The sequence below is a fragment of the Hoplias malabaricus genome, chromosome 4, assembly GCF_029633855.1.
Source record: "Hoplias malabaricus isolate fHopMal1 chromosome 4, fHopMal1.hap1, whole genome shotgun sequence".
NCBI lineage: Eukaryota > Metazoa > Chordata > Actinopteri > Characiformes > Erythrinidae > Hoplias > Hoplias malabaricus.
Window position 1 is genome coordinate 35510344 of NC_089803.1, and position 27988 is coordinate 35538331.

General features: G+C 38.3%; 1 protein-coding gene across 1 annotated transcript; it reads left to right on the top strand.

Moving 5' to 3' along the window:
* Nucleotides 1–240: 240 nt before the first annotated feature.
* Nucleotides 241–27986, top strand: rxfp3.3b (relaxin family peptide receptor 3.3b). Its single transcript, XM_066668830.1, has 2 exons — nucleotides 241–528; nucleotides 26565–27986. Exons 1-2 carry the CDS (start codon nucleotides 241–243, stop codon nucleotides 27756–27758), a joined length of 1482 nt encoding a protein of 493 aa, XP_066524927.1. The 3' UTR covers nucleotides 27759–27986.
* The last annotated feature ends 2 nt before the right edge of the window (nucleotides 27987–27988 follow it).

Here is a 27988-nt window from a genome sequence, read left to right on the forward strand (position 1 = left end):
TACATTGGTATTTTTCAGTTCCTAGCTGCTGTATCATGGTGGATCTAAAAAGACACCCAGGCAGACCTTCCAATATAGGGAAATGTTCATGGGCACCTGTTTATTCAACCTCTCTTCTGAAATGTGTGAATTTAAATTCGTTCCTACACTGCTAGAAAACTGTGGTCACTGTGGTGGTACCCTCAAGGGTAGGTTTAATCACAAAATTGATCAAGATCAATCTAGATACAAGCAGCCAAAATGAGCTTTCTCCGACAGGTTGCTGGGCATACTCTTTGTGATCGGGTGAGGAGCTCAGTGACTAGGGAGGAGCTCGGAGTAGAGTCACTGCTCCTTCGCGTTGAGAGGAGTCAGTTGAAGTGGTTCAGGCATCTGATGAGGATGCCTCCTGGACGCCTTCCACTGGAGGTACACCAGGCACGTCCAACTGGAAGGAAGCCCCGAGGTAGACCCAGAACACGTTGGAGGGATTATATCTCCCGGCTGGCCTGGGAACACCTGGGGATCCCCCAGGAGGAGCTGGTGGAAGTTGCGCTTGACAGAGACGTCTAGGCTTCTTTGCTAACCCTGTTGCCACCGCGACCCTGAAATGGACAAGCGGAAAAGATAATGATGAATCTAGATAAATATTAATATAGTGTAAGTGCCACGGCTGTTAAAATACATTTTTTAGATATTAAATTCACATGTACTCACTATCTTGAGCCAAAAAAGTGAATGATTTCTGCTTGTAATTTACTCTTTTCAGTTATTAACATGATTGTTTAAAGGCTTGTCACATTTAGTTTGATATATAACATGATCTAACAGAGGCAAACATACATTTCTATTTTGTTTGTGCAACAAAGAAAAAACAAAAACATAAATAAGCTGAAGAAAGTACTCAGTAAGACTTAAGAGAAGTGAATTTTGTGTGCACATTTACTCAGATATTCATAACAGTGCCTCCAATGATAAATGCAGAATCATTTGTCTTTAAATAGTCACAAAAACATGCTCCATCTAACATCCTTAAGGGAATTAACCTGCTTACTGGGGACAACATGTCTACATTTTTACAATATATTGAGTTTACTCGTAAATTAGATAATGTCCAGAGCCTATATCACTGGGACATCCTGAAATAGTAAAAGGCCAGTATGGTAGTAAAAATAACTGAGAAACTGCTTTTATTTTCAAACTCCTGTTTTTCCAATCACCTTCAGAAACGCAAATTGAGATCACCATTGAATTAGATTATCTTAAGATTAGTCTGGACTGTACATGTAAACAGGAGGTTGGGTGAGGGCTAATAATCCTGATTGTTGTCATATTAGTACATTAATCTGTTTTCCATGGGAAATGTGTGAGTTAATGAGAAGCAATGATGAGACAGGAATGAGCACTGACGCCTGATGTCTGAGAGAGGAATTAGCAGAGGTGTGTGTGCGTGGGGGTTGGGATTCACTTGGCAAAGGTGTGACTTAAAACGCCAAGGCCAAGAAGTATTTACTGATGCATTTATTAACTTGTTAAATTTTTTAAAACTTATTTCCCTGTTTCATGTTTCAGTATTTGAACTAATTGGGACCAGAGAGGTTGAATCCACTGTTCTTTTTGGAAAACTACTCATTAAGCACAATTAGCATCAAATTTGTAATTAACATATTGCTGAACAAGTGCTACATTTTCACACACTACAAATCTGCAAATTATTCTCAGTTAAATCCCTTAATTTAACTACCAGCCACTAAATATAACAGTAGATTTTTCAGTATTTAATGTTTACCATTTGTCTCATAACAGCTTCCTTTACCAGGGGTCTTGCTTTAAGATTTTTAAATCCATGTGCAGGGACATTTTCCAGACCTCTAGGCTAGATGTTCCTTTCTGATTGTCAAGTAATCATGATACCAAATGGCATGGTAACACTGCAGGTAATGTCACTGTCAGACAGCTCCATGGTTCTGGGTTTGTGGATTTAAATCCTACTTCGGGACAAGGTCTGTGAGGAAATGTAATGTGTTCTTCCTGTATATGCAGATGTTTCCTCTGGGAGCTCTGGTTTCCACTCACAGTCGGAAAACACATGTTGGTAGGTGGATTGAATGAGTTTATTAAAATAATGCAGAGCCAGTTGGACTGCCTTGGGGCCCTAAACAAGAGTGATGTGTGGATCAATACTGAAATATCGAAACCTCAAATACCAGACCTTTATGATCTAAACTTGATTCTCAAAGCAAAATATAGAAATGTTTGATACTTCAGTCATTTGAGGTGTATCACTAATATGTATCACTAACAGAAACACAGTGGAAAGTAACCAAACAATTGAGATCTTGTCTAAATGATACACGGTTGGTGGGAGCTACTTTTTCTTCTGCTTGAGTAAGTGTATAATGCATAAGCGCAGCAGCACGCTGCTCAGTCAGTCACTCTATAGACAAGCACAATGGCAGTCATGTGCACCAAATTCACAAAGCTGAGCAGTTAACAATGCTGAAAGTATTCAACAACAAGGCTTACTACCAGTCCAGTTATCTAACCACACATTAATCTAACAACTCTTAAACATATAACAGCAAATAGCCTAATCACACAAGACAAGACACTGAATTTTAGTTTTACTTTCAGAATGATTAAAAGCTATAACAGTAAAGATCCCCAAAGGTAGCCTAACATCACAGTTTCAGTTACCCACATTAACAAAATGCTTCATTTATAATTAAACACAGGTTGACTCTATTCAGTTTTCATTTAAAAGGCCAAAATGAAACGACTTCCACACTGAAATTTATACCCCAGTTAGTGCCCACTGACAGGTCTTCTTGGTGGCAGAATCATTGATGAGGTGCTTAAAGTCCTGTTTTCTTGCCAACTGACTTTCAATTGAGAGAAGGGCAAGGCTGTTCAATCCATCATAGCTCATTGTTGATCTCAAGTAGTTTTTAACTAGTTTCATCTTGCTGAAAGCCCACTCAACACCACTAACAGTTACATATAAGGTACAGAAAATCCTCAGTGCAATGCATGTGTGTCCAAAAATGCGCTGAGCTACAGCTTATATATGTGTATTGTGTCTATTATATACTGCGTTTAGGAGCAGTATCTTACTCTTTAATTCAACTGTGAAATCTTTTAGGTATGTTCTTGTCAGAGCTCAGCATGTTGCTTTTGTCTGTTCTTCTCACATATCCCCCAACCTCAGAAAAGGTGCAAAAGATTCACATATGGTGGCTGTAGTCTGGAACCTTGCACTCAGATCACTGATGATTCTATCAATTGCAACAAAAAAAATGTGGTTTCTGAATGCCTTCTCTGCACTACACTCAGTTTCATCCTCTGCACTCCTCCTCTCATCAGGCATTAGCTTCCTTCTCAGTTTCTGCTTCTCCTCCATCTTAAATTGAGCAGGGATCTCTATGGCTTGGGCTAATAAGGAGGCTTCAGTTTAAAGGGAGTCCCATTCATCACAAATAGCCTGTATTTCCTCCTGTAGAGCCTTGATGTTTGCAGTCTGAATATCCAAAGAAATATCCCATGCCTGAAAGATTAGGTTTCGATTTTCAATGCACTGTAGAAATACTCAAATGTCTTGAAACAATTGTTTAGGCCATTTGCCTTAGAGTTGGCTTCACTTGTAAGGTTGCATGTGCACCCCACTGAGTGTCAGACAAACAATGAAAGGAGCATCCAGTTTCTTTCAAGATTGTACATAACTCTGGTCTAACATTGACAACATTGTAGAGGCGATTAACATTACCAAAACACCCACCAAATTTAGGGTATGGGATTTCACTGTCACATTGGGTTTGGTCAAGTGATCAAGGAAAAGGTACAAGTAGTAGGACAGACGTAAGTGCGGAAGACTTATTATAAGAAATCAGAGACGAGGACATAAAACAGGACTAGGAGGCTAAACACTAAACAAGGAACCTTAACACTGAACAGAGAGACTGAACTCTAAACAGAGCGCAAAATTGGACAATAAGACAAGAAGCACAGACCACAAACATGCATGAATCCACACACAATAACCCACAACCAGGAAACACAGAGGACAACTCTAACAAGAAACACCTGGACACTAATTAAGACGCATGAACTAGAAACACAAGGGAAGGGTATCACATGTATGACATGACAGTGACATAACACAAGGAGCACAAACAAGAAACAATACAAAACAGAAAACAAAACTAGGCATGTCACATGCACAGGGGGAGTATATCGCAAACAGATTTGCTTTTAGAATCTGAGCTTGCACAACTTTCAGTTTCCTTGACATGTTGGCTTCATTATTATAATCTTGTCCTCTGCAGTCCTCTAATGGTATGCCACTGTCTTGCAGTACAGCTTGAATCATTTCAGAAATGTCCTTGCCTCTCTTTATATAAAAGTCTTTAAATTGACAGAATCTCTGTTATCTTCCAAACACTATTTTCAACATCTTGATGCACATATATAATAGTTCATTCTGTTCAGTGTGACAGATATCTGGTGTTGAGTCATAGATCACAGAGTAATAGATTGCAGTTTCTCTTTCTGCCAGGATGCTGTTCAGCACTCTTTTGCCACAGGCATCAACAAACTCATTCTCTGTCTCAGGACTCAGATAGTGTGTTAACATTGACCCTTCCTTCTTTTGCCTTAAATTCTCCAAGTGCTCTTCTAAAACTGAATCATAACATGCCACCAACTCTAAAGTGCCTAGAAAGTTTCCATTGTGTACATCATGTTTTGCCTCTGAATGGAAGGTTTTTTGATGCTAAATAAAGGGTCACTTCCAAAAGCCTCTCAAGAATTGTTCTATTCTTTTCTATTTCTGTCTGTATTTGTTTCTGAATGTGACCGTCAACTCCTGTTCCAGTCAATAATGAATGCTGAAGGCTTTTCCATTTCAAATAGCATTCCTTATGAGGCATGTTTGATTCGTGTTCTGGTAATTTTCTGTACATTCTTTGCCATTTAATATATGATAATTTCACACCATCTTTGCTGTTGAGAGCAATTTTAGATGGCTTTTTCAGCTCATGATAAAACAGAAGGCATGGGATGTAATACAGAGCCTCTGCACTTTAGGTCACTAAATATAGATTAGCCAATCTCTTTTGATTTTCTCACTTTTGCAAATTGAAGGTAGTTAGGAATAGTTTCCCTTCCTTGTTTTTTCTTTGCTTGCCAATCTGCATAATATTGTGTATATATTTATTGTTCATTTGTCAACTTCTCTGGCCAGTGCTGGATCCTCTGGCATACATGCCTTGGCTCTGACCTCTCTTCATCCCTTTCACTTTCCTCAGAACCTTCTCTGTTTTCAATTTCTTCACTTGCATCATCCTCTATCACATCTTCCCTATCTACATTGACATACCCTTTTACAAACATGAAGCATATGATAGAAATTAGCAGGCAGTTCTAATGTACTCTAATGGATGTGATTGAACATGCTTAATATTTAACTGACATACATACAGTCATGGCCGAATATGTTGGCACCTCTGGAATGTTCCAGAAAATTCTCCCAAATGTTTTGTTAAACACATGTTTATTTCCTTTATGTGAAATGGAGCAACACAAAAAAACAGAGAAAACAAGAGCGAAAAGAAACTAGGCAATCCTAGTTTGCCAGACCGCCATTAGCCACAAAGATGTTTCTGTAATTTCAAAAACAGGAAATGCCCAAAATACAAACTCTAGCATTGGAAGGTCTGTAGAAGCTTTAGTGCTTCATATTAATGTTTTTGCTTACATGTGTTTTTTATGTGATTGTGTAGTACAGAAAATATGGAGGGCAGGACTAATGCAGAAATGAAAAAAGGAGCACAATGTTTTGTTCATAAAATATAACACTGGAATCAGTGATTTTTTTTTTTTTTCATTTTATTAAAAATAAACAAATACTAGCTGATCTACCAGCAAAAAACAAAGAAGACCAAGAACATTTTGTTGATTTTAAGAATTACAATTTATAAAGAATTTATACAATTTAATACTTATTTATTCAGGTTAAAGTAAAACACATGAAGTTTAAGCTACATGGAGATATACACAACATGGAGATAAACACACTAATGCCACAAAATATCTCCCCACCACTTACCTTTATAATAAAAGTATACATGAATTCAGACAAATTTAGCAGTCCTCCTCTCACTGTGAGATAAAATATGTGTGTAAATGTTGCTGATTTCCGAGTCATCCTGCTGAGCTTGTGAACAGCAAAGGAACATAACCAATGCTGAGCTGAGGCTCTGGCCAGCGTGCATGATGTCGTGTCAAACACAGCCCCAGAAACACACACAAGTGGAGCGTGTTCTTGTTTTATTTCCTATTATTTATTTACATCAAAATTACCTTGTCCAGCTCCATTGGACGATAATGCTATGTTTGAGAATCTGAGCTCTTTTTTGAATTACTGTACCTCGACACTCTCATGGACAAAGCCACAGTTTGCACTGAAGAACCTACTCTTCATTGGTTCTAATTTTTCTAATTTTTTTTTTTTTCTGGTTCACGAATCAGTTTGTGTTGGTGGAAATACGCCAAACAGTTCCAAATTTAGTTTACAAACTGGATTCGTTCCTCATTGGTGGAAAACCACAATGTGAAATGTGGCTGAACTAACAACAGAATGTGAAATAACATTCCTACTCGTACATGCGTGTTTCAACATTAGGAATCAATCGGTCAGTCAGTCAGTAAGAGAAAATGTCTCTTCTGGGCCACCCCTGTAGGCAGGGGTAGCCAGACTGCCTAAAAAGCTAAAAAAATTTATATAATTTCATTAAAACTCCAAAAATGGGCCAGACAAAATTATTGGCACCTTTTCAAAATTATGAGTAAATAAATTGTGGGCTTTGTTTCAAACATGATGCTCGTTTAAACTCACCTGTGGCAAGTAACAGGTGTGGGCAATATAAAAATCACACCTGAAACCAGATAAAAAAGAAGAGAATTTGACTCAATCTTTGCATTGTGTGTTTGTGTGTACTACAATAAGAGAACTGTCTGAGGACTTATATCAACAATCTCAAGGTTACAAGTTAATCTCCAGAGATTTTGATGTTCCTTTGTCCATGGTGTCCAACACAAAAAAGAAGTTCACATTGACATTTGAATTAAATGAAACACTATGGCAGGAGACCCAGGAGGACACAGAAACATAAAAAAACGCAGTTTGCCAAAATGTACATGGGCAAGGCAAAATCTTACTGAAAAAACGACTTGTGGACAGATAAGACCAAGATAGAGCTTTTTGGTAAAGCAAATCATTCTACTGTTTACTAAAAACAAAATGAGGCCTAGAAAGAAAAAAACACAGTACACAGAGTCTGGATCTAAAATTGAGAGCTCTTAAAATTGCTGTTGGGAGAATCCACCCTTCAAATATGAGAGACCTGGAGTAGTTTGCAAAAGAAAAGTGGTCCAGAATTCCATTTGAGAGGTGTAAGAAGCTTGTTGATGGTTATAGTTTGATTTGTTATTTTTTCCATATTTTTTTCTCTCTCTCTTTTTTTGTGTTGTTCCAATACACACAAAGGAAATAAATGTGTGTAACACAACATGTGGAATTGCAACAATTTCCTGGGAGAAATACTTAATTTTCTGAAAACGTTTCAGGGGTGCCAACACTTTCGGCCATGGCTGTATAACAGGTTAAGAGACCGTCTAACCATTGCCTTGGTTTAAAAGCCTTAATTAGTGGGGCCCTAATGCAATGTGCATACTGAGCTCTGATTTAATGCATTTGACCTTACTTCACATCTTGGACATGCATTTTTTTGTGTGCATGTGTTTTTTGGTGTTGTTTTTTGTTTTTGACTCTATATTTTGAGTTCCATTTCTCACTAGTTCTTTGTTGTCAGACACTTTCAGACCCTTGAGTTGTCTTTTCACAGTGGAGGGTTGGTCAGAAAAACTAGTCTTCATTTTTTTTGCAGATCTGAAACAAAACATATTTCCTCTCTCTCAAAGATGAAAGCTTAAGTATCTCCGATGGTCATAATTGTGGTCTGTCATGACTTGTATGGTTGTCAGGAGTCCTAGTTTCTGTAAACTCTTTTTGAAGTTTTGGAAAATGTTTTTCACCAATTTACTGTGGATATTTATTATTTATTTCAGATAAATTTAGAATTAGGACATATAATTAGAATGGGCATTTGAGGGGACCACATGACCGATTTCCCGGAATGGTAGTACGCAGCTAGAGCTCTCACACATTTACCCCTTTTCTGTTTCTTTTTTTTTATCATTTTTAATACGTTTTCCCAGATTATATAGTGGTGATAGGAAGGCTGAGATATCTAATACAAAATCGAAACCAGTTCCCTCCCCAGAGGCTTCTCCAATCAAGAAAAAACAAGCAAAACGACTCACCAGAGCTTGTGAAAATGGCGGAACTGTTGGCCGAGTTGATGAAGAAGCAAGCCAACTTCTTCCAAATGTAGTATGAAACACTATCTCAAAACTTTAACTTTCAAGTATCCATGATCTGAGATGACTTTGCAGCTCAGATAAAACGGGTACTGGCTCTTGTATCGAGGGTGGACTCTATAAGTGAGCAACGTGGACAGTAAAGGTTGTATTTTCCCTAGACTCCTCTCCCCAGAAGGGTTTGTTTAAAAAGATTCTAATAAGGGGTTTATGGCACCCAGGGTTACCTAATGTTGTTCAGTCTGTTATAATCTAATCTGGTCATTTCATACATGACTATATTGTCTTGGAATGTCCGGGTTCTAAATTCACACTCAAAGAGGGTTAGCTACTTAGACATTTTGTGTAGGAAAAGAATAGATATTGATTTATTACAAGAGTCCCACCTCTTATCCACAGATGCAGCCAAAATGTCAAAGAAATTCTTTAATGTGGCAGCATACTCTTCCACCAAGAAAAAAATAATGGCACTTTCATTATTTTACGTAGAAAATTGAATATATCAATTCTTCACACAGGTGGTGATATGTCTGGTTGAATTTGTCATAACAAATTCAACTGTGAAATCCAACTTTAATCATATATTGAAACAGATTAGTAACGATCTGAAAAAAATGGAACCAAACGACGGATAAAATGCAAACACGTATTTCTGTACTTAAAATGAATATTCTTCCCAGACTTAACTTCACTGACTCTATGATTCCTCTATCCCCTTCAACGTATTTTTGGAAGAAAATTAATTCTGTTATTTCGATCTATTTATGAAAAGGTAAAAGACCCAGATATAAATATGTAAACATCCAGTGCTGTAAAATTGATGGTGGACTTTCAGCTCCAAACTTAAATTATACTATTACTCTTTTGTTCTCTGTGCTCTCACTGTCTGGCTTAATCCTGAAACAAAAACCTCATGGCACCCTATAGAAGAAGGCATAATCGCTCGCCATAGACTTACTTACTTTCTGGTGAACAAATTAATTGGCAAACAATTTGGAATAATACTGTTTGCAAACCATCAGTTTGGAATTCATTACCACTTTGCCTTTAGGGGAATGCCCCAAAGTCTATAATTCTTGTTCTAAAGTCACTTCTACTTTGTCAGAAATATTTGAGATCTCAATTCAAATGTTACCTCAACTCTTTCTTTTGAATTATGACTCTTGCTGTAATTTGTGCAGAGAGAAGTATCTGGATGGCTGGAACTACTGCAGCTAAAAAACTACTAGCCTTGCATTGGCAACCTCCACATTCTCTGAGATGGAGAAAATTGATTCTTTTTTTGTATGGACATTATTAATCTGGAACTGTCAACTGCTTGTTTTCATGGTACCAAGGAAAAAACATTATTGACTTTGGAGAATGCTGCAGTGAAATTTAAAGCAATGCTTTGATATAGAACACTACATTTACTTTCACATACTGTTTTTAATATTTTTTTTGTTTTTGATAAGTGGGCCATGGGCAAGGGGTGCAAGGATGGGAAGGGGTGCAGGGAAGGGGTGCAGGGAAGGGGTGCAAGGATGGGGTGGGGGGTGGGAGTTGTGGGTGGTGGAATATAATTAATCTCATTAATCTCATTCTTGTTACTTTTCTAAAATGTATATCTGTGTTATTTGTTAATGACAAAAGTAAATAAATTGATCAAAAAAAAAAAGGAATGGGCATTTCAAATATTATATGAAACACAGTTGTGCATGTTAAGGGGGAAAATTTTTATAAATACGTTTTAAATAATTTAAAGATATTTCAAGTAGTTTAATCACCCTAGAAATGCACTGACATATAGGAACCATAGAGGATCTGTAGCAGTTTCACACAAGCCAGATATAACTATGAACAATGACAAGTGATGGTTGGAGTGTGCAGCTCCGCACCACTGGACGGTGGAACTGTAAACATCTTTGGGGTGAATTTGGCACACAGGGCTAATTGCTCAGCTGATGTCACTGATGCTTTTGTAGCTGAAGAGAATACAAATTTCCTGCTGTGCTTTCCAGCAGAGTAGAGTGTGTTACTGCACAAAAAGAGGGACCAGTATTTCTGTCCTTATTTAAATATTTTAAGAATCAAATCTCTGTAGTTTTTCCACAAACACTGGGTGAAAAGCAGAGAAACCTTACATGAATCTTCTGCTGCTCAAATATCTATTGAGATAAACATCTCTTCAGTTGTAGTGGAAGTCTCAGTAATGTCTCACACTCTGCTCAGATTTGCTCAGTATAAAGGACACTTTTCTATAACAACTGATCTAACGAAAGGAACCCTAACATTTCTCATCCAAGATCATTGTCCTTCTTAGTTTTAATGTTGTAAATATTATCATTATTATCAGGCCCATATGTATCTCATGTCTCCTTTCAGTCTAATGCTTCTTCCTTATAGTCTAATGCCTTTCTTTTCTTATTTTCCATCCACATTAAAGGGGACATATACCTCTTTTTAAACAAGTTAGAATCAGTCTATGGGCTAAAACATGTTCATGACATTCTTTGTGCAAAATCACTGTCCCATAAAGAGATATCACCAGCTCTATTCTTGACAGTTTCAGTCCCTTTCAGAATGAGTCATTTAAAGACCCTGTCATTTTACACCAATAAGCTGTTGCTGGTCACTCCCCACCCATCCCATGTTTAAGCTGAGAGTTTACCACACGTGAAAATGACAGAAAACAGGCGCTATTCTATGTTCGACCCTTGAGTTGGACCCAGAGCAAAAAGAAGAGTAGCCACCTGCACACACAGCTGGCCCAGACTTTCCTGGGGCACTAAGCTAAATTTTGAACTCTGAGCCAAAATGTGAATAGAGAGTTGCACCTGACTCTCTACAAGTAATCTCCCTCCTTTTTTAGCTTAAGAATGAACAGCCAGCCATATACAGAACAAAATGAGTTGTAAACAAACTATATATTTTTTTAAAAAACATTGTATAAATAAACAGTTTTAACATAATTAACTTTGTGATCAGCCCTCCACAATCCAAGTCAGCATTTGTCTGATTCTGTAACAGGTGCAGTCCTTAAGGTGGAACAAAAGAAAAAAGAAGCAAACGTAGAAGCATTCTCTCACTTACAGCATTGTGTCACCTTAAATGATGCAGTAGTTTTGTTCAGGCGCCTGTAACTGCATCACTGTTTAAGGTCTTTAACGAAAACGTCAGACATGCCAGTGTTAGTGTGATTGTGTGAATATAGCGACAGCATTTAATGTGGAACTGAAACTTCGACAAACTCAACTTAGCACTTGGAAATAACAAATTTTTTTATGTGGAATGAAATAGAAGGCAACATTTACACTGTAAGAGTGTGTTTGGGGAAGTTTAAATGAGTACTAGACAGTATAAAAACATAGTAAATGCTCACTTTTCAGCTTCAAAGTTTGGTTCATGACACTGTGGCACTGCAAGAAATTTTAAGGTCGTGGAGAGCAGCTGCACAGTGCACACCACCTCTAAATATATTCCCGCGGCTAGGTTCGTAGACTCTTATTTATTAACAAACCGTGGGTCCAATGGCTTTACCTCACTGGTGTTCCTACAGCTTGTGGAGTGTTTTTTTTACCCCTTTTTGATTTCCTGAAAGTTAATTTCTCGTCATCTTCTGATTATACACAAACTCTCCCTAACTTAAGATGAGGGTGCCTTCATTAATTTGAGGGGCCATACGCAACATGCGTAAACAGCTCATAAAAGCATATGATTCCTGACACAAAAATCTTTCAACTGACTCGCAGAAAACAGCTGGGTGTTTTTTTTCGCTGTTGGAGTGTTTATAGGAGCAGTAGAGACCCAAGTGGAAATACAAAAAGCATGCAAAAAGTGAGTTTTGCATATGTCCTAAGCCATCAATGGGAAGCCTCTGAGAAGGACCATTTCCCTCTGGGTTTTTAACTTATTTACCTGTTATATGTTATAAATTTAATCAGATCTGTGTAAATTCCCCTCCAACTAGAAGTGGAAAGCCTTCCCAGATGAACATTGCAGCAAAGCAGGACCAGTATAATACTATGATGATAAATGTTACTTAGCATTTTAATCAGGTCAAAAACTACCTTACTGTGAACATTTCTGGAAGCCGTAAAGGCACTCATGCCAATAGAGCGTAAAAAGAGATTAAAAAGCCACAAGAGACAGAAAGAGACAGTTCTATTAAGGTAGACCCATCAAGTAAGTGAAGCTCAGCCAAAATTGACATAAGACAGCCTGTCCCTTCAAGCGGAGTAATATCCATGGTATTGGCCTCTCAAAAATCTGAAGGTGCGCTCACCAAAATCTGTCCATTTATAGTATCATATACTGACTTTAGAAAGTTGCTAAACATTTCAAAAATTAATTTCTTTTCTTACAGCATGCAAAGCCTCACCTTACCCCCCCCCCCCCCTTTTATCTTCACTGTCAACTAAAAGCTCATAAATTATTTTTATTTCAAAAACACCAGTTACTAATTATATTCTTTGAATATTCATGGCAAATGATCAACTACATTATAGACTTACCACAGATGAGCCTATGGTCATCAATTGTTTAGCATTGCCAGATTCCCTAGAAAGTGTATGTTTTGCCACCTAAGATGAGGACCACCTACTTGTGCAGGAAAAAGAAATTTGACATACAGACATGGTCAAGATATGTTTATAGAAGGTGCTAGTCTCTAAAACACATTTTGGATGTATTTTTTATCGTTACACTTATATAGAGCCTTTCTAGATACCCAAGGACGCTTTACAATGAACACTGCTCAGAATGGCATTCCATTCAACACACACTGGCGAGAAGTGACAGTTAAATGCACACAGTGCACTCTTGACCAAGAATGACCGTCCACCTGGAAGACTGTTTCGGGCACGAGAGTTTCACCCAGGACAGAGCACCAATCCATATCTGGGCACACACACATTCACTCACACATACAGACATTCAGTCACATACATCAGGACAGATATTAGAGAAGCCAATTCACCTAACCTCCATGTTTTTGAACTGTGGGAGGAAAATTTGTGAAAAAAGCAAAGAAATGCCTTCTAAATGTACTTTTTTGGAAGGGAAATTTGGTATGTGTCTTAAAGGAATGCAAATGTAAGAATTGGCTTTTTTATCTTCGGAGCTCCCCTTACCTGCTGATGGGTGTAATTCACTTTTACAATGCTGTCGTGAAATCAATTCCTACACACTTCTCTCTCTCCCTGGCTCACTCACATAAACAGGACCGGCTCTCGGGACACCTCTCACAGAGTGATGTTTACAGAGGATGCAGATGGCTCTCTGGGCTTCAGCTGATGTTGAGCCAGCGGAATGTGTGTAATTGAATAAAATAATGTTGACTACATGATAAAACCCATATATCACTCATAATATACACTGGACCATGTTATTACAACTTTGGTGGTACTCTAGCCATTATAACCAACGCAATTGACAGAAAATGCACTTATTACTAGAATATATGTACAACACTAAAAAGTGAGCTAAATTAGTTAAAGTTAGCAGGCACTACCACTCGCCTTCGTTCATCAGTAACCCCCAAATACCTGATTCTAATACTTTGTCGTCAACAATGCTTGGGTTCCATCAACACAAAATGTAACTTTAGCCATTTTATCTACACAACAACTAAGAGTAAAGCACTTAGAACCACATTCAATGTCTAACGCTAAAAAGTGAGCTAATCTGGTTAGAGTTAACAGCTGCAAACCCTGGCTCACTGCTCTCAAAATTTTAACACTTTTGTCAATAACACATCACTAACTTACACCACAACACATGAAAATAGGCAACAAATACTTACTACTCTAACTTGTGTCCTCATGTCTGTTTCAGTTCACTCTCTCTCTCTCTCTCCCTCTCTCCCCCTCTCTCTTTCTCTCTTTCTCTTCCTTGCACTCTCTGCCATATAATGTCTCTACCGGGAATATAGACCTAGATTCTTCTTGTAGCTAAGAGATTTGTGCCATTAAGTGTTAGGCATTTCTCGCAGTCCTCTGTCACGTGATTCAGCAATTGCTTAGTGCAGTAAACCAACAGAGGACCTGGCATATCAGACAGAGAGGTTGTACAGGGTGGACCATTTATATGGATACACCTTAATAAAATGGGAATGGTTGGTGATATTAACTTCCTGTTTGTGGCACATTAGTATATGGGAGGGGGGAAACTTTTCAAGATGGGTGGTGACCATGGTGGCCATTTTGAAGTCGGCCATTTTGGATACAACTTTTGTTTTTTCAATGGGAAGAGGGTTATGTGACACATCAAACTTATTGGGAATTTCACAAGAAAAACAACGTGGTTTTAACGTAACTTTATTCTTTCATGAGTTATTTACAAGTTTCTTAGACCACTTATAAAATGTGTTCAAAGTGCTGCCCATTGTGTTGGATTGTCAATGCAACCCTCTTCTCCCACTCTTTACACACTGATAGCAACACCGCAGGAGAAATGCTAGCACAGGCTTCCAGTATTTGTAGTTTAAACAGGAAGTTAAACAGGAAGTTAATATCACCAACCATTCCCATTTTATTAAGGTGTATCCATATAAATGGCCCACCCTGTATTCTCCCTATTACAGCTCTGTGGATATTACAATCATTTAGAAGCTGTAATTTTAATAAACATTAGTGTTCCTTTAATGTGGATATAGACAGTAAAGGCTTTTAAATGCAGGGAAAATGGCAGCTGTCTTTCAATTTTTGCCGTCAGTTAGATGTTTTAGTGAAATGACAAACACTGCTATATAAATATGTTTATTATGGTGCAGCTATTACAGTCCAAAGCTCTTAAACTTTGCTTGTTCGTGTATGTTCAGTTTTCATCCAACTGGCGACCTGTCAAGCTTTGTCTGGGAAGGAGAAGGAGGAGGCAGATAATTCTCTCCACTGTTTTAAGTTCCCATTTGAAATGCTTAGCAACAGTATTACAGATTGATCCTTTAAGCTCTTCTGCAGCTGCTCCTTGACATGTAATTTCATGTGTTTCTGTAGAGATTATACAAGCTGTATGAAGACAACTGTATGATTATCTGCAAATTGGATTATCCTTAAAATAGCCAAATTCACTCTTTATAAAGTCTACAAACCTATAAACATGTAGTGGATCTTCCTCTGTAAGGATTGCTGAATATAGACATTCTCTTTCATATTTGCAATCCATCTTTTTAAATTACTGTGAAACCAAACTTATTTATGTGGAACCTCTAAAAAAATCCTTGAGGACAAATGACTAGTTTTAGTGAACATGAAACCATAGCTGCATTTCTTATGGAGAATGGGCCATAATTAAATGAGATCTGTTTATTTTAATTACATTAATTAATTCATTCATTCATTCTTTTATCTTCTGAGCTTACCCGGAATCACTGGATGTAAAGCAGGAATTGTTTACTCTAATTTGTTATAACCAAATACATTTGAGATATACTATACATTTTAAGGAATTAGTCTAGTCACACTCCAGATTTACTTCAGATTCATTTCATTTGAGTCCAAACACCAGTCTAGAAAACAACAAGAGTCAAACATAGAGCCAGCTGTACAGTATTATTATTATTATATAATCAGCTGAACACAGTGTAATATATGTATATGTGAATTGGTGTAGTCAGTTGTTGATGCGGAATTATTGAAGGCTGATTTAGATGTCTGCATAAGTGTATGTGTGGACATGTACAGATTATGTTCACACTTTGTCATAAGCAGATGTTCACAGAGGTGTCATCCAGCATGCTTTAATGTAACATGAACATGTGTACCATGTGGCAGCATCCAAATCAGAATCTGTAAAAGAACAAAGAAATTCACTCTGTTGTAGAGAATGAATTAAAAAAACCAACAAACAAAAACAATATTGACATTTAGAGGATGCATCATATATATACTACCCGTTCTCATCCTCAACTTCTCCATTTTATATTTGTACTATTTCTTTTAATGTATTTTTGGGTATCCTGATGACCGTGGATACTGGATAGGCAATCTGTGTATACCTTAACATGCAGATCTGCACAATCAGACAGAAAGTCATACAAATTCATGAACACACACACACACACAAATGGCTTTCAATCTAGTGAGTTTTAGCATTTCGGTCCCTGCTAGTACTCCACAGTCTGTTTGGCATGTTAGTTTTGGGCTCCTTAAAATGCTAATCACCATGCCGCAAGAAATGCAGGAAAAATATCCTCTCTGTTCATATTCTATGTGCTGATTATTGTGTTGGAATAAGTCGTGCGCTTTTCTCACACTGGAATCCTCAGGTGTCGGCAGTGTTCCAGACACACATTATGTAGAATAGTTACTGTTTGTGCTGGAAAATATTGGATGCATGAGGTTTGCTTCTTTTGTATCTGTGGATCCGGTTGTGTTCATGGACATTAAAATGTGAGTTCTACCACCAGCTTTCCAAAGCTGAAAAACAAACAGGATGTGTGGTTTTAATGGTTTTTTTTGTATGGCTACAGATCATGTTTGTTACCAACAACAGCTGTTACCCTTAGACTGACATTAATAACTTTCACGTCTGATACAGGATATTTTTTACACTGTGTAGAATGCAGACCATGACCTTGGAGTAATTTCCTTTGCACCAGAATGAAGCTGTTTGTGACAGCTGAGCGTAGATGTGCTCTCTGTCATCCTAAAGGAGGAAATGCTCTGTTGGAAAGCTTGATTATAGTTTGCTCCACATGTTGTTTCTTACCACACACTAATATAGAACTGCTTAGACAGGAACTCTACCACTTTTTCACAAAGCCTGCATAAATAATTTTAGTACAACGCCAATTCCAATGAAGTTGGGACGTTGTGTAAAACATAAAAACAGAATACGAATATCCATCTACATTTCAAGGAAAATCTAGAGGACTAGCTATTTTGATAAAAAAAAAAACCTAACTTTTAATTGTGTCTGTCACATTATAGTTGACTTTTTGACATATGTAGGCTTACATATCCCACACACAAAGACTATTCCTTCTACACTTCAGGGCATAAATCTTTTTCCCAAATTGACTATTTTCTATAGATTCTAAAATTGTGTCCTTAGCAACTGCAGTAGCATATCATCCTATCTTAATTTCAGACCATGCACTTGTATCACTTACTTTAAATATTTCAGTTAATAGAGGTAATCGCAGATGGACCCTAAATAATGCACTACTAAAAAACAAGAATTTCTGTGAATATCTGGACCAGAACATTTCATTTGCAATATATTCAAATGATACAGGTGAGGTAAATGACTCAACCCTATGTGAAGCCATTAAAACTGTCATTGGTGGACACATCAGATCATATGAAATCGCTGCCAGAAGAGGAGATGCAGTACAATTAAAATAAACAGAAAAGGCAATAATATATTTAGAGGAAGAGTATAAAAAAGCCCCTAAAAATAAAATACTTTCACTTAAACATGAGTAGGCTACAACACCATTAGCGCAAAACAGATATAAAACCATATGTTTAAAATGAAACAGAAATATTTTGAATTAAGCTCTGAATGTTTTATTGTACACCTAGGAGACCCAATAGTACTGTCATTAGATGCTGAGAAATCTTTCAAACAAGTACATGATGCAAGCATTACACAAATTTGGTTTTGGCCCTATATTTATGAAATGGATAAATAGCCCTTTATATCTACAGCATCAGTAATAACCAATAATGATATCTCCCCTCCTTTTCCCCTTTACAGAGGAACTAGGTAAGGATGTGGTCTTTCCCCATTTCTGTTCTCTGTTTGTATTGAACCTCTAGCTACAGTCATCAGAAATTGTTCAGACATTGCACCTATAAAAACTTACAACACTTCACATAAAATTTCTCTGTACACAGATGATGTGCTATTATTCATATCAAATCGGAAGACCTCGATGGATCCCTTGCTTGATCTATTTAATACAGTGGCTCATTCTCAGGCTACAAAACAAACTGGGACAAAAGGGAAATTATACCTCTTGGTAAGACTTATAAGAAATTATTTTATAATATTCCATTCAAACATGCACAAGAAAGTTTCATATATTTGGGTATTGAGGTAACAAAAAATCCTGAAAATGTGAATAAGGTGAATTGGGAGAAATAAATTGGACAGCTGAAGAAGAACATAGAGGTCTGGAAAACTCTCCCTTTATCAATGGTGGTCAGAATCAATGCCATTAAGATGGTTACTTTCCCTCTATTTCTCTATTTGTTTCAAACTGTAGGTGCTTTCATTCATTAAAGTTATTTCAAACAACTGAATAGTGTCATTACTTCATTTGTATGGAATTATAAAACTACCAGAATCACACAGAAGCACTTACATAATCTAAAATCAGCAGGTGCTTTTGGTCTGCCCGACTTTAGATTTTATTACTGGGCAGTCAATTTAAATATCCTCTCTTTTTAGCGAAACCACCCAGATCAAGAAAGTGAAATTCCCTCATGGCTGTCTATTGAATGTTCTGTGTGTCAAAGTACCTCTCTAATATGTTTACTTAATAGTCCATTCCAACCACAGAAATCGCTATACAGCAACAACTTCATGATCCACAACAACCTGAAAATTTGGAGACAAATTAAAGCATATTTAAAAGTTCCCGATATGTACATAGCCAACTCAATATGTAGAAACCATGGCTTTCCAGCAGCACTAAAGTGTGCTGTCTTCCTGCAATGGAAAGACAGAGGTCTAAAAACTATTGGAGATTGCAAAATAAATATAACTTTCCCTTTTCACATTTTTTCACATATGTGCAAATATGGCATTTCATCAGAACTCATTTGGTTGAGTTCAAAACTTAACCGCATCATTCACCTGCGGTGAAGACTCTTTCTGTCTGTCCATATACAAAAGGAACCGTTTCCACTTTTTATAACATCTTATACAATCTCTCCAACATGCAGCAAAAGTAAAATTGAAGAAGGAACATTGATTCATCATTTATGTACATGCTCTAAACTTCACAAGTTTTGGAAGTCTGTTTTTGAATTCTTCACTACAGTATTTGATAGAACCTGTTTACCAGATCCATTAGTTGCAATTATTGGAATAAGAGACTCTACCTATGTGAATACATTTCAGAAACAAGTGATATCTCTTGGTGTCCTTTTGGCAAATAGAGTAATATTACAACAGTGGAAATCAGAAGCTGCACCATTGTTTGAAGCATGGATCAGAGGTCTTGATTATATGCTTCACTTGATACAGTTTAACCAATAAACCAGAGGATTTTACTGAAATTTGGCAACCAATACTGGACCATATAGAGAAAATATAATTGAGGAATGCTCAAAAAACACCTGTTTGGAACATTCCACAGTGTCATGATTAGATATAAAGGGCGCATCCCCGGAGAGCTCAGTCATTCACAAACAAGAATGGGGTGAGGTTCACCACATTGTGAACAACTGCATGAGCAAATCGTCCAACAACTTAAAAGCAACATTTCTCAATGTACAATTGCAAGGAATGTAGAGATTTCATCATCCACAGTCCATAATATCATCAAAAGATTCAGAGAATCTGGAAAACTCTCTGCAAGTAAGCGGCAAAGCTGTGACCTTTGATCCCTCCGACGGCACTGCATAAAACCTGACATCATTCTGTAATGGATATTACCAGATGGGCTCAGGAACACTTCAGAAAGCCATTGTCATTGAACGGTTCATCGCTCCATCTACAAGTGAAAGTTAAAACTCTACCATGCAAAGCAAAAGCCATATATCAACAACAACCAGAAACGCTGCTGGCGTATTAGACTGCCTGCAATCCGGACCTGTCTCCCATTGAAAATGTGTGGCACATTATGAAGCGCACAATACGACAGAATACGACAATACGGAGACCCCGGACGGTTGAGCAACTGAAGTTGTACATCAAGCAAGAATGGGAAAGAATTCCACCTACAAAGCTTCAACAATTAGTGTCCTCAATTCCAAAACTCTAATTGAGTGTTGTTAAAAGGAAAGGTGATGTAACACAGTGGTAAACAAGCCCCTCTCCCAACTTTTTTTGGAATGTGATGCAGGCCTCAAATTCAAAATGAGTGAATATTAGCAAAAAAAAAAAAACAATAAAGTTTATCCATTTAAACATTAAATATCTTGACTTTGTAGTGTATTCAACTGAATGTAGGCTGAAAAGGATTCTGTTTTTATTTATGAATGTTTAGATACATGTGCCCTCTTTGAATTCGATGATAGCAAACATTTCGGAAAAGCTGTACATATGAAACTCATATGAATGCATGCATATGGGGACTGGTGGTTTTGAATAGACTATTAAAATGTTTCAAATTGAGTCCAACACATTAACAAGCTCTGTTCAGTATCAGCACCATATTTTATCTGCCATTTTCAAGCCTTATATTTAAAATCAATTAGGTATTTTATAAAATTTTTAGAAATTCCTTCTGAAGACCACAATAATATATTTTCCTTCTTTAGTGAAAACATTAAAGAGTAGAATTTTGGTTCTATGTTCCTTTTAGAGGACTCTGTAATTGAGATCTAAATGGATGCCTATATGTAAGGTTCTCACATGTTGTTTGCTGCTTATGTTTGACTATATTATGCAAGGCTTAAAATACAGGCATTAGCATTTCAGCATGTTTCATAATAATCCAGAATGCAGACAGAACATTACCTTATGTATTTTCTGTTGCAGTTCTGCTGACACCCTGTTTGAGTTTAGTTTCTCATTGCTAACTGACTGTACTGTGTATACAGCAGATTCTTATGAATTAGAGTGGGGTTTATGATGATGAAAGAACGTATGAGAATGTCTGCTTTAGTGTGCATGTTTTCTATAAGCTCTGTATGACTGCATTCTGTTACATTGTTTGTGTGTGTGCATATGCGGCTGTTTTTTGTGAGGACCTGAGGTCTTCAAGGGTAGGGGTATCTCACATTGTGTGGTCTATTTACTTATATGTTTATTTATTTATTATAAACCTGGTATGTTAATATGAAAAAAACTAATAGTGAAATTATTTCCTTTTGGTTACTGGGCTTAAGTTTAGGATTTCATGTAGTTGTGTTAATTAGTTACAGAATTCATTATTTTAATAGCAGTACTCACAAGTACAACTAAATCAATGTGTGTGTGTGTGTGTGTGTGTATGTTTCATAAAAAAAGGAATTTAAACCATATCAAACCATAATAGCAAATGCTTCTTACAACATCCCTCACTGAAAGAAATAATGTTACTATGTCCTCCACTATTTCAGATTAACTCTGCTTGATTAAACAAACAGATTAGCAAGTTGTTCAACTACTTACCATGTTGGACATGAGCGGCACGAAAGGGTTCTCTGGTTGTGAGTTCAAACACCACCTCTGGTCATTGTCTGTGAGAAATGTGGTGTGTTTTCGTTGTGTGCGTGGGTTTCTTTAGGGTGGTTAGGTTTCCTCCCACTGTCCAAAAATACATGTTATTAGGTAGACTGGCTTTTGAGAAGTTTCTATAAGTGTTAGTGTGTGAGTTACTGTATGAGTGTGTGGTGCCCTGTGATGGAATGACGCCCTGTCCATGGTGTGTTCCTGCCTCACACTCAATGATCCTGTGTGCGCTCCTGTTTCAGTGTTCCTCAAAGATGAAAATTTCAATGATTATTATTTTAAAAAATTAAGTAAAAAACATTGAGAATGTTACCTCACAAAACAAAACAAAAAAACAACATAAATATTACAGGAACATTACCTTGAAATGTTCTAAGAACATTGTTCTAAATATCTAAAAAGTTTGGTTTGACAACACCAGCATTTTAAACTTAAATTTAAATGAATAAAACACTGCAGGAATTTTTAAACCCCTCACTGCTGGAATGAGAATAGTCCACCAACCAAAAGTATCCTGCTGATAGCATCCTGTGTCCACTGATGAAGAACTAGAGGACGACCAATACAAAGTGTGCAGCAACAGATGAGCTACTGACTCTGAATACATCTACAGGATGGACCAAAAATGAGGTGATATAGTGTTTAAAAACACTGCTGTGTGTGTTGAGTGGGAATCATTACATTTTATGGTGAAGACTTGAACATCTTGAAAAGACATGAGGCTATTGCTTTATGTCTGCTTTAAAAGTAATATTAACTTATTCCTGCTGTTTCAGATGACTTAATGTGGAATTGGCTTAAATCTGAGAGACCGCTATCTGCATAAAATTAAACACAGACCTAAAATGTTACAAAAACAGTGTTAATTCAAACAGTAAATTAAAGCTTACAGACAAGTTAAACTTCAGCCATGACCAAATAGCTTATTTTTCTTTAAACAAACCATTCCACCTTAAAAGATGTGAAATTTCTGAGTATAAACACATCAGCAAGAACAACTCTTCCCCAGATTTATCCAGGTTGTCTATATTTATGCCCTTTTTCATGAAAAACAAAGGTTATTTGTGCATTTATTTATTTATACACTGTTAGGTGGTACATATTCAATACCTTTTTGGGGAATATAATTGTATTATTTTACACAGTTCAGTAATTAAAAATATTCATCTCTCCTTCTGGAGAAGAGAATGTAATGTACCTATAGGGAACACAGCTGGACTTTAAAACCACTTTATACTGCACCTTTAGTGACTAATATGGTACCTCTAACATGCCTTTTTTCTTAGTACACCTATGTCATGTTATATAATAATTTATTAATTCATTTAAAAAAAAAAAAAATATATATATATATATATATATATATATATATATATATATATATATATATATATTATATTTCTTTTATTTATTGATTTTTTATATTTTGGCAGGAGTGGTGGTTGTGTTGAGCTAGATAAATCTGATTCAGTGATGGAAATAACTGAAAGAACAGAGTTATGCCAGTGTTAGTATGCCCCAAAGTATCCACACATGCTCTGAGGGAGCTGCAAAATAAATCCTTGCCCAATGCAAACAGTGAGCTTGTGGTCTAGGTGTATATATACCATGTATATAGTGCCATGGACAAATTACACTGCATCTTCAAATGTAACAGCCCATTCCAATCCTCTGAGGTGAGGTAAAGTTTGTAAAGTTTGCATTTTAAAACAATTTGTCTCTTGTAGATGAATGCCATTAGATCATCACAGAAATGTTCATGTATATTGTAAAGACTTCCCTGAAGCATAAGCTGATAATAATCTTGATTTGATATCATTAGATCAGTTTAATCAGTGTCATTTAGCTCTGCATTAGTGAAATATTTAATTGATATTTAATTTTTTTTGCCTCAATGAATTGTTCACCCATGGTGGATTTAAATGCCTGAATGAGTTATGTAGTTTCACTTCACCTATGCTTTACTGTCCCTCTTGTAGTATAGGCCTGAGCAGTTCCCTCTATCACTGCTGAGATGTACCCTATGATGTTTTAGAAAGTGTGATTTTTGTCTCATCCACTTTCATGCCCCATTAAACAGACCATTTCTACATTAGCAGAGGAAAGGACATGAAATGTGATGTGAGATGCTATGACTGTGAATGATCTTAGAAGTAATGTTTCTGTTGTTGTGACCCTGGAAATTAGAAGAAAACATGTCCCTATTATAGATAACAATAGGTTAGCAAACTATCTAATTTATGTTTCTGCTTACACCACATGTAGTCAGTCAGCCAAGATGTAACAATGGCTTAGAACCCGGAGGGCAAATCTGCAATAAAAAACGCATAAACACTGATCTGGACTACAGCTTTTAAACTGATCTGCCCTGCAGGTCCAGCCATCACAGAAAGTGTTGTGTTATTTGATGTTGTTTATGTAGTTTAATTTAATGAAATGAATTCGTTTGGGTTGTGGAAGACATCAAGGTACTTCTAAACCAATCAATATTAACTGGTAGATATCTTTAAATGTGTTTTTGTTTGTTTATTTATCAAGAAAACATTTACCCAAAGAAGAACTGTACCACACAATATGTACAACAGCCCAGTGGTCAGGTGCCCCACTTTTGTAGATTGATGAGTATATTATCATACCATCTGCCACTGACAAACACACTTACAGGTCTTTTGCTTCCAGACTCTGGAATACTGGAATTTATTTTAAACATTGTTATTTCTACAAAACTTCTTAAGCAAATACAACATAATGTGGCAAATCACCTTTACTGTGGAATTATTACACATGCCATGCATTATGTATCTTGTTCATTTGCCTGGGTGCACTTCCCCATTTTCGGAACCACTGCAGTTGGCAGTTATGCCTGCTTCTGTGTAATGCTCATCCCTCCTTTCTGACAAGAACAGCACAGAAGTCTTGAGGTGTTGCAGAAATGAATGATTAAACAGTTGTTCTTCAACTTACTGTCAGCTAGGGTCAAAGTACATGCTCTATGAGTTAAGACAGGCAGGATTCAGAGCACAAAATGTTGTGTAGCTCATAAATACTGCAATAAATGGAAACTGTTTTCAAGCATCCATCTTCAACCTCACTCGTTCCATTTTGGTTTGATTGCACATTTCGTGTGTGAAGCTTAGAGCAAACTGCGAGACTTTCTGACCAATCACTCTCACCCAAAGAACCAAAGACAAACCACAGTCCCTCCTACAGCGGTTTGTTTTGCAGCAACGCTGAGAGCAGCAGGTCAGAGCTGAAACACTAGGAACTACACCTCTGCTTTTAGACAGAAATAATGTTAGCACTGTGTCCTGGGCAAACTATATTTCATCCGCCCTCAACAAATAACCGATGGATTTTTGAATCAAAGTCATTCTTTATACATAAAAATCACATTAGATAATTGGATATAGATGAACATTGACAAACTATTTTTGCAGTTTAAGACAAATATGAGTCAGAACATAAGCAGTTTGTTTTATTTTGACTGGACATATGTCATTTAGACTCTTAGACTTCAGATCTTACTGTAAATAATGACCAATGTAAAATCATAGTTATTTTTAATCTGCTAATACAGTATTAGCAAAATACATGGATAGATTCTGCTTTGCCGTTGTTCAAAAGGCTACTGACAGGCACTAACCGCCCTGATGGCATTTGGCTTAATAAATGTCTGACAACAAATATGCTTTATCTGATTGACTACAGTCGGAAAGGATTTACAAGTACATACTGGTCCCCCAGCCTCTGTGTTCTTTATTTTGATTTAAAATACTTAGCAACCCTACGTACACAGTGCATGTGGGGAGAAGGTGTAGTGAGTTCCTGACAGTGAGAGTCATTTCAAGACAAACATAAAGAAAAAAGGTTAATTGAATGCCTGTTACAATATTTAATTAACCAAATTAAAAAGCCACTGATGCACTAGTTGAAATAGCATTATGCAGCAGAGGAAACCTGATTATTGATGAAAGTAAAGTAATCCTGCTGAATAATTTAACATAATTTAAACACTGCAGTATTTAGGGCAGACTGAATAGATTTTTATGTTCTTTCCTGACGTTATGACTATTTTACAGATACCTGAATATAATCAGTTAATAGTTTTCCACAACTCAGTTTTGTAGATGGATATTCAAATTTGTATTTATTTATTTTATTATTTATTTATTTATATTGTAAAGGCAGCAACTCCTTGTGGCTTTACTTAATCTGTACCTCGTCAAAGACAGTTGCTGCTATAAGGTAATTACCCCAGACCCACCTGGTTAAAGCTTAGCCTCCCTAATCATTTATCTCTACTGACGGCCCTGCCCTGTATTAACCACGTCACACCATCATCATTTCCAGAAAGTGTTTAGGCCAATCACAGATAAGCAAAAATTAACAGGCCAATAATGCCCAAAATCTTTCAACCAGTCGTTGAGGGGTTCCTGACCGTCACTGTGATCCCTCGCGAAGCACCTGTCTCTAGCATATCTTCACGAGCCCTTTCTCTTCTGAGCGCACGCGCCTGCTCTCTTCGATAAACACGAGACTTCTCGACCAACCACTGGAAACCAAAGAACTATCGACCAATCCATTTGAGCCAAAGAGTTATTGCCCAATCACTGCCTTCTAGGGGGCGTACCATCGACGTGACACGTGCACTAAAGCGCTTCTGGAGCCAAGAGAGCGCTTTCTTCTTTTCAGTTACCAGAAACATGTCTCCACGCGCGTGTCTCCGCATCCGCGCAGGTGGGCGAACCCCGTGTCCGTGCTCCACCAAATCCGACGCGCCAATGCCGTTCTGAGCGTTGCTTTTTCTGAGTGGCCGTGGTGCTGTTGCGCAGCCTTAGTATCTCGTGCTCTTGGAGGGGCTCGCGCTCCAGACGCTGTTTGACGGGATGGCGGACTCGGTGGGCAACCAGAGCACGCTGAACCTGTCGCACTTTAGCCACGTGGAAGACATCGAGGTGATCGCGGATGGCGCTCCTGCGATCCGCTTGCTCATCTCCATCGTGTACTCGTTCGTGTGCGCCACAGGGCTCCTTGGCAACATCCTGGTATTTTACCTGATGCGCTCGCGCCACGGCAAGAAGCGCTCATCCGTCAACTTTTTCATCCTCAACCTGGCCGTCACCGACTTCCAATTTGTGCTGGCGCTGCCCTTCTGGGCCGTGGAAGCGGCGCGCGACTTCAGCTGGCCCTTCGGCCACATCATGTGCAAAGTGGTGCTCACGGTGACGGTGATGAACTGTTACGCGAGCGTCTTTTTCCTCACCGCCATGAGCGTCACGCGCTACTGGGCCGTGGCCTCGGCGCTGCGGGAGCGCACCAGGCGCTTGCGATGCTCCGCCAAGCACGTGAGCGCTTTCCTCTGGCTACTGGCCACTGTGGCCACGGCGCCCACCGTGGGGTTCGCCGCGCAGAAGACCGTTTTCAACGAGACCCTGTGCCTCATCAGTCTGCCCAACCGCATGTGGCTGAGCATGTACCACCTACAGAGGATCGTGGTGGGCTTCTTGGTGCCGCTGCTGATCGTGTGCGTGTGCTACCTGCTGCTCCTGCGCCTCGTGCGCCTCCGCAGCATGAACAACAATCTGCCCAAGCGGCGCTCCAAGGTCACGAAGTCGGTGACCATCGTGGTGCTCTCCTTCTTCCTCTGCTGGATGCCCAACCACGCCATCACCTTCTGGAGTGTTTTGGTCAAGCTGGACCTAGCCAACTTCGGACAGGCGTTCTACGTGTGCCAGACCTACGTGTTCCCCGTCACCATATGCCTGGCGAACGCCAACAGCTGCCTCAACCCGGTGCTGTACTGCCTCACGCGCAGGGACTTCCGCAAAATGCTAAAGGACTTGTTCTGGAGGATCTCGTCGCCAGCCGCTGTCAACGGTTGCCGCGTGCGCCCGCTGTCCAGCACCAAAGGCGAGCCCGACGACAGCCAGGCGGCCATCCCGCTCCATGTGATCGACACAGAGCACTGCAGGCTGTCTGGCCTCAACGGACAGTGCGGCTCGTCGAGGTTAATCACGCGCAGCGGTGCGTAAAAACGGCAATGCGCGCGCGGCTCATGCGAACTTGCTATCGTCCTTTTGATTTCTCTGCGTTTCTGGGGGCTGAATGGTACTCGAGTCATATACATTGTCCCAGAAGGATGTCAACCGAGGCGAAATCCGTCCCCCGCCCACACGCCGAGAACTGATGGGGACTCGAGCCGGATTGAAAGGCGCTCTCCACAGAGGAAAAGCAAACGAAGCTTTGATTTTCCACACTGAAA